The sequence below is a fragment of the Elephas maximus genome, chromosome 23, assembly GCF_024166365.1.
Source record: "Elephas maximus indicus isolate mEleMax1 chromosome 23, mEleMax1 primary haplotype, whole genome shotgun sequence".
In the NCBI taxonomy this organism is placed as follows: domain Eukaryota; kingdom Metazoa; phylum Chordata; class Mammalia; order Proboscidea; family Elephantidae; genus Elephas; species Elephas maximus.
Genome location: NC_064841.1, coordinates 6,061,949 through 6,070,405, shown reverse-complemented (window position 1 = coordinate 6,070,405; position 8,457 = coordinate 6,061,949). Strand labels below are relative to the sequence as shown.

Here is an 8,457-nt window from a genome sequence, read left to right as displayed (position 1 = left end):
ATTATGTGTAGTGGTTAACAGTGATTGATATTCAGTTGGCACTTGGTATCGGTTCTTCCGTCATCCTTCATGTTTTTGCTCATGCTGAGACTTCTCTCTGTAATACCCTTCTTCCCTTCTCCACCTTGTGAAATTTTAACCACCCTTCTGGCCCAGTTCTATCCTGACTCCTTCACAAAGGCTTCCATAGTAAAGGAGTTTACCATGCATTTTAGCTTGAGAGTTTTGTAGTATGACTTTAATGTCTGAGGTGTATTTTAATCAGCCAAGTTGCAAGCTTCTAGAAGACGTGGCCCAGGGCTTGGCCCCTAAAATGCACCCAATAAGTGTTTACAGAATGTATAAATAAATGAATCAAGGGTTCATCAGGTGTAACTGCAAGGTACAGAGACTAGTTATCAAACTGCACTGAAAACTTAGCCTAATTATTGTGCCACCCACATAACTGGGGACTGTCTTAGTCATCTAGTGCTGCTATAACAGAAATGTCACAAATGGATAGCTTTAACAAAGAGAAACTTATTTTCTTACATATAGTACTTGAGAAGTCCAAATTTAGGGCTTCACCTCCAGGGGAAGGCTTTTTCTCTCTGTCGGCTCAGGACAGTCCTTCTCATCAACCTTCCCCCGGACTAAGCTTCTCTGAAGAGGAACCCTAGGTGCACAGGACATGCTCTGCTCCTGGTGTTTCTTTCTTGGTGGTATGAGGTCCCCAACTCTGCTTGTTTCCCTTTCTTTTTATCTCTTGGAAGATAAAAGGTGGTGCAGGCCACACCCCAGGGAAACTCCCTTTACCTTGGATCAGGGATGTGACCTGAGCAAGGGTGTTAAATCCCACCCTAACCCCCTTTAACCACAGGCAGAGATTATGACTTAAAACTCACAGGAAAATCACAAAATGCAGGACAACCACACAAATACTGGGAATCATGGCTTAACTAAGTTGACACACATTTTTGGGGGGACATAATTCAATCCGTGACACTGACCAGTGCAAATTTGTTTAGTAAAATATAAGCAATTGATACCATATTCTCTGGTATCATGAATTATACCAGTGCAATGTATTAGATTTCTCCAGTGCTAAGATGCACTTTAGTCCCGCATTTTAGCGTCTCTGAAATTGGATGTGTGTCATTATCGGAGGAGTAACCGCTGTCCAGGTGGCAGTCAGGATATAGTTGGCATCGCCTACATATTTGTGAACACGATCATAAATGTTTGAATTGTCATTCTTTCTATTGGCTTCTGCACAATTTAGTACTATATGCGTCAAAGCCACATGCCAAGCAATGCAATAAATGTGCCAGAATAGACGAGAGAAATTCCAAAGCAAAGAGAGGCTGATATAACCAACTTATGTATCATGTAGGATTATAGTTAAGGTGTGGAACGTCAATTGGTCAGAAACTGGCTCCTGCCGTTAACAGAGGAGCTGCCTGACTTGTGACAGATGATGCAGCCGGACAGGAAAACGGCGCGTTTAGTTAAATAGGACAGTGCTGGCATCAGACCTGCAGAGTGGGCGTCAGAAGCTAGGGAGCAAATCCTGGAGACGAGACTAGGACATTTTTCTAAGAAATGCTACATCATTGATATTGTGTAAAAAAGCACACATACTGATGCTCTATGTTCACAGGAATTCAGAAGAATTGCGCTCAATGCATAGAACTTTTAGGAATACTTTAATCAATTAGGAGGCCTGGTGGTTCAGCGGTTAAGAACTCAGCTACTAACCAAGTGGTCGTCAGTCCCGATCCACCAGCCGCTCCTTGGGAATTCAATGGGGGCAGTTCTACTCTGTCCTGTAGGGTTGCTGTGAGTAGGAATCAACGACAACAGGCTTGGTTTGGTTTAGGGTTATCAGTTTATTTTGCTTATATTTTCGTTTTCTACATATGCACATTACTAAAGAAAAGTCTGTGCTCAAGTAAGTCTAAAAGCACTCTTTCAGTAAGTATAAAATATAAATTCTATATGGTAAGAACACATTGTCATCATTTAATTGGTAGCTCTTCTCCCTTCTTGGTACAGGCACTGACAGATGTCTTAAATGTGAACGGATACGATAATTCAAAGGCAGTGAACGTAGACACCAGGTCTGTGAATTCCCAAACGTCTTTAGAGAAGGAACAGAGCTTGGTGTTTTGTTGTTGTTGTTTTGGTGGGTAGTATGTTTTTGCTTGGGAATGAGGAAGGCAGACCCTGCGATTTCTTTACGAACATTGGTAACACTTGTTTTTAGAAAAAAAAAAAAAAAATAGAGCCAACGTAATTTGAAGAGAAGCCAGCTACTGTCACATCACTAAATACAGCTTCTTCATGTAGCTCACAGACTGCATTCTGATTGAAGTGAGCGCTTCATTTAACATTAGTTAAGCTTTTGTTGAAATTAAAATTATAATATTTCTTGCAGTATAAATGCAATACCTGTTAGTGCAGAAAATGCCAATCTTACAAAGTGTGCATATGTAAGTAGGCACTCAGCCATATTTCTCCCAACCAAAATTTCTGATAAAAAAAAAAGAAATTCTTGAACAATTTTTTTTGGCATAAGTTTTTGATGCCATTTAGTCTTTACTCCTAGTTTACAAAATTGTGTTCCATTGAAGTAATATATGTTCATTATACTGCATTTGGTAAATACCAAAAAACCAAACCAATCTCATGGCCGTTGAGATGATTCTAACTTATAGCAACACTATAGGACAGAGTAGAACTGCCCCATAGGGTTTCCAAGGAGTGGCTGGTGGATTCGAACTGCCAGCCTTTTGGTTAGCCAAGCCCTTAACCACTACACCGCCAGGGCTCCAGGAAAAGTATAAAGAAGCATGAAAACCTTTATCCTTAATCTCACCACCCTTGACTGCCACACGGTATTTTTGGCCATTGTGTTCCATGTCTCTAAGGCATAAACAAAGGCCATAGCTTGCACACAGTGGATGCCAAATGCATGAATGCAGAGTGACCACGTGGAGAACAACCCATATGTCTTGCTAATAGACCTATACAGATCTTTTGGTCTAAAATCATTTGTCTTCTCACGTTTGCCTTATTCTTCACACATAGCAGGGGTTTGGCCAGGACACAACCAGCTTTCTATGATTAGCCAACCAACACCCTGGAAGGGATAGCACTGTTCTCACACTGGCCTCTCCTTCGTTCGTTCATTCATTCATTCACTCGTTCAAAAAATATTTATAAAGTGCCCATGTGTACCTGGAACATGGAGGGGGAAAAACTAACAAACAGCCCCTGTCTTCCTGCAGCTTACAATCTAAAAAGGACAGAACAGATAATAAACATAAACACAGAAAAGAATAGATAGATAGATCAATAAACGAGGGCTGCACATTCTGGTACGTGCAGAAAAGGAGGCAAACAGGTGGCTGGAGAAGTAAATCAGGGGGACCGCGGACTCATTCCCGAGGGGTCAGAGCAGCCCCCTGACGGAGACGTGTCAGGAGGTCAACTCGGAACACAAGGGAAGATTCTGAGGCTGTAAAGGTTGAAGTCGTGCGTGGCCAAAGCACAGTGAGGGAAGAAGTGATGGCGAGACCAGGCTCGACAGGCTGTGCAGGACCTGGGGAGGGTTTTATTCTATGCAGGGTTGGAAACCATTTTTTATTTATTTTTTGTAATTTAGATGACATTTACTTTGAGTGACTAGGTAACACTGACGGTTCGAGGTATACGAGCTTCCAGACTATTGGATGGAAAGTCTCCGTGTCGGTCTCCTTCCCTCCCAGGACCTGTCTGTGTGTCCCTCCGGGGACCCGGACACACCCATCTATGCCATATTTTAAGCAGGGTGGGCCGTCACATTTCTGTTTTAAGACCCGAGTGCTGAGACCGGGATGGCTCTCGAGGTTCCCGCTATGCGCTCCTGCTCACGCGTTTCACAAGCCCTACCTGTGCCGCACGTTCTCGGCTTCAAAACCGCAGCTCCCCCGGGGCCCCGGGCTCCCACGCCCGCTCCCGGCAGGGCCCCCGGCTCCCACGCCCGCTCCCGGCAGGGCCCCCAGCCCGCAGCTCCCGGCTCGGGTGCGCGCGTCTGTTTGAAGCTCAGAGGCGGGAGCACACTCAAGGCGCGGGGCTCGGAGGTCCCGGCTTCCAGGCCGCTGCTAGGAGACGGGCCTGGGCGGGGCCAGGACCGGGGCGGGGCCAAGGCAGGGGCGGAGTCAGGTCGGGGGCGGGACCCCCGGGCTGGGGGCGGGATCCCTGACTGGGGGTGGGGCCCGGGGCTGGGGGCGGGGCCCTGGCAGGGACGGGGCCGGGCAGGGGGCGGGGCCTGCGCCGCGGCTCCGCGGGCGCGCTCTCCCCAGCTCCCGCCGCCCTGCTTCTGTCCCGGCCCCGGGCCACCCACGGGGCGGCGGGCGCGCCTTGGCCCCGGGATCTGTGGACCCCGAAGGCAAATCCGCCTCAGAGCCTGCCGGCTGGATCGCCGGGGACCAGCGACGGGCTCCGGCGTCTGGATGGCGGCGGGGCGGCGCGCCTCGCGGCGAGTTTCCCTGGAAAGCTGAACTCGCCCCGAGTTGGCGGCGCGTCGGCGGGCGCCCGGCGAGCTGGTGGCGGGCTCGGCGTGTGCGGGTGGTCTCCGGCGCGGGAAGGGCCGGTCCGCTCGGCCGGCGTCCAGACTGCTAACCGGATCGGCGGGCGCCCGCTTGCCGGGGAGAGGGCGGGTCGGCGGCGCGCGGTCGTGCCCGGGGCAGCCGCCGGGGTCTGCCGGCTCCGGGTGCGCTGGTCTGCAGGGCGTGCCGCGTCCGCAGGCAGCCCGTGAAGTCTCCCCTTCGGGCAAGGCCAGCGGGTGCTGTCCCCCGGGGCTGGCGCCGGAGGCCCCGCTATGGACGGCGAGGGCGGAGCGGACTTTTCCAGCAGAAGCCTAACCCCCTTGTGGCGGCGGAGGTCGTCCCCGCAGCCCCTGCCGCCGGCCCGGAGCAAGCCGAGGCCCCAGTCGTACCAGAGCCCCAGCGGGCTGCTGATCACGGATTTCCCGGTGGAGGACCGGGGGGCCCTCCCCACCGCGCCGACTCCCGCCCAGGTGCCCGCCGTCAAGGACGGGAGGACGGTCCAGAGGAGCCCCCTGCTTCTGTGCGCCCCCGGGAGGCCCGTGGCCAATGGGCGGACAGTCTCCCCGGAGTGCAGGACTGCTTCTCCCGGGCTCCTACGGCCCAAGGCACCCCAGACCCCCAAGCCGACGTCGGCTGTCTCCCCGAAACTCCCAGGGAACGGCACAGTGACCTCGCCTGCGCCCCTGCGCCCCCCGCGGACTCCTGACGCGCCCGCCCCCTGCAGCCCCCGGGAGGACCCCCCTGGGCCGAACGCAAGCCCGGCGCCGGAGCCCGTTGCCAACGGACTTGCCCTTATTGGCCGCTTTACTGACCCCGGTTGGCGTTCCGGCCAGACGGCTCAGGACCCCGAACAGGGATCCTGGAGACTCTCGCCTGCGCCCCAGAAAAGGTCTTCGGCGCAAAAAGTCCCCTTGGAAAGGCTGCCCTCCCCGGAGTACGAGCCTTCGGAGCATCCTGCGGTGGTTCTGAGTACCAACAGCCCCGTCGCCCTCAAGGTGGGGAAACAGCAGATCATCCCGAGGAACCTGGCCTCGGAAATTAAAGTCAGTAAATCCAGCAGCCAGAACGTGGAGCCCCACAAGAGAGTCCTCAAGGTGCGCAGCATGGTGGAGAGCCTCGGAGCGCCCCTCGGCCAGGCGGGGGAGGACGGCGAGGCGGAGAACGACCTGGACAGCCCGGGCTCTCTGCGGAGGGGCTTGCGGTCCACGTCCTACCGCAGGGCGGTCGTCAGTGGCTTCGATTTTGACAACCCCACCAGCTCGAAGAAAAAGAACAGAATGTCCCAGCCGGTTCTGAAAGCAGTGGTGGAAGACAAAGAGAAGTTTTCCAGCCTGGGAAGGATAAAGGTGAGCGTGGAAAAGTAAACTAGATACTAAGCCTGGAGTGAGCGTGGTGGGCTGGGGCCCAGAGGAAATCAGAAGTTCTCACCCTCTTTTAATTCTGTGTATTTTGCTGTAGATACCGGGGCACGCGGATCTTTTGGCCGTTCAGTTGGCTGCGGGCAGACACAGTCAAGGTTAATAGACAGCTTTGTGGGAGGAAGTGAAACTCAGGACAAGTGTTTCAACTTCCTAAGCTCAGGCACAATTTGGGGGCAAAGAGAAAATTTAGGGCACATTAATATTGGCTGAATGAACTGAGCACTTTTAATACAGGTAACAAAACCGGCCGAATCTGTACTCTTGGCTATGTGATCAAGCTGTCTGGTGCTTGTGTAGAGGTTACCAGTCCCCTTTACAGTCCATACAAAAAAACCTGTTGCTGTGAACTCCATTCGGACTCACAGCGACCCTATAGGACAGAACAAAACTGCCCCATAGGGTTTCCAGGGAGCGGCGGGTGGATTCAAACTGCCTGCCGAATTGTTGGTTAGCAGCCAAACGCTTGTCCACTAAGGAAAATACTTATTGACATTTTAGCTCATGGCTTACCTTCTGCTGTTAATTAGTGAGTTTGTGTTTTTAGTGGTGATCACACACTCAGTGTCATTCAGGTAAAAGGCGAATTTTAAAAACAGTTGCCAGAATCACAAAAGACACAAATAGTTGGTTATCTTTTTTTGTTGCTTGCTTTGGTCACCGTGACCTTTGGCTGTATTTCATTCTCATTTTCTGCCCATTTATCCGTGAGTGCATTTAACAAATTAGCAGCTCAGAACTTCAGGTTAGGGGTGAGCTGTGTGGAATTGCCCCCTTAATGAAGGCCCAGGAGCTGCAAGCTACTAAAATCCTGCCAAATAGAACATTTCTTTTAAAAAGGGAAATAAGAGTGTGAAGTGTGTGTGCCGCCTTCTCCAGAAACCAGACAAATCTAGGCAAGAGGGCAGCCATTCATTTTGGCAGCCTCATCGAATCCTGATTAATCAGAGGGTTGGCACTAGTCTTATAAATATCCCGTGTATAATACACAGGCAAGCCTGTTTGTGTTAGCACTTCACCGTCTTAAAGAAAAGAAGTTACATAACATTTTATGTTCCCCCCCCCCCCCACTCTGCAAGTTCAGTTTAAGAGAGACGGTGAATCACAAAAAGTGAAATGAGCTGAACTATTGGTCAGTCGAGGATCCTCAGGCTGTTTTGCTGGGGTTTGGGGAAGAGTGTATATTTTATTTCACTTTTTTCGTGAATTGTAGTGGTCATGTGAGTGTACTGCCCCAGGGATGATCTGCAGTGTGCTTTTGGAATGTAACAAATAACAACAAAAAACTATTTTTACTTAGAATAGCTGTGTTTTCTATTTGGCTCATTTATACATGGTTTACATTGCTTTTCTCTCTCTCTTTTTTTTTTTTTGCCTTTCTTGTTTCTTAGAAAAAAATGCTGAAAGGACAAGGAGCATTCGATGGGGAAGGTAAGCATTTGATTTTCCAGACTTGTATTGCTGTTTGAATGTGGAATATCAATTATAAGTTGAAATCCAAATGCAGGAACAAAAACACTTAAGAAGAGAAAAATGTTCAACCTTTCCCCATATTATAGAGTGCAAAGTTCCGTGCTAAGCTAAACGTTTCTCCTAGCAGTGCCAACAATGAATAAAATCAGTGGCATCCTTTATAAGCCGATAACCTTGTCAGTCAGTGTCCTGGGATTTTTAATTCTGTTTTCCTCCTCCGGCTTCATCCCCACTCTCCTCAAAAATACAGAGAAAGAGCAAGCTCTAGCTTTTTAAATTAAAAATTCTGAGAGTTTGGCATTTCGATCTTGGGTCACATTTCCTTTGGACTTAATATCTTTGCCCCCTCCCCCCATATTTCCACATTTTATTATCATTCCGGATTTACTGTTTCATTATCAAGTTTCACCTTTGGGGAAATAAAACTTTCCTGGCTAATAGAAACATATGCCTAAGAATTTGTAACCCATATCCTATTTTTGTTAAAGATCTGAAGAGCAAGCTGCAGCTTTAACCAGGTGTTCAAACCCTGATCAGATTAGCGGACTTGCCGTAAATAGGTGGGTCATGTGTCAGCCGATGGGAAGAGCGGGAAGGGCCCAGTCCCAGCTGCGGCCTTGTGGGCTGGAGGATCCTGGTGGTGGGAAGGAGAGTAACCTGTCATGCTTTGAAATGCTCAGGTTTTTCAACCTTTAAAGAAAAACGAAGGAGGGTATATCCTTGATATCCTTCTGTAGGTAAACCTTATGTGAAATCATTCAGAGTTGCAAAATACATAAATAACCTTGAATGACTACCAAAAATTTCCCCACACAATCCTTGTAAAAGTCAGTTACCCATTCATCCAAGCATTATTAAATACGACCCCACTCACGGCCATCAGGCGGATTCCAACCCATAGCGACCCTATAGGACAGAGTAGAGCTGCCCTGTAGGGTTTCCAAGGCTGCACATCTTTCCCGAAGCAGAGTGCGACATCTTGCTCCCACGTAAAT

General features: G+C 49.6%; 1 protein-coding gene across 1 annotated transcript in view; it reads left to right on the top strand.

Moving 5' to 3' along the window:
* The first annotated feature begins 4,304 nt into the window (after positions 1–4,304).
* Positions 4,305–8,457, top strand: part of ARHGEF26 (Rho guanine nucleotide exchange factor 26) — a 137,550-nt gene continuing 133,397 nt past the window's right edge. The window contains exons 1-2 of the mRNA XM_049867787.1: positions 4,305–5,917; positions 7,381–7,420. Of these exons, the coding sequence (XP_049723744.1) occupies positions 4,844–5,917; positions 7,381–7,420 (1,114 nt within the window). The 5' untranslated portion in view covers positions 4,305–4,843. The remainder of the gene's footprint in view (positions 5,918–7,380; positions 7,421–8,457) is intronic.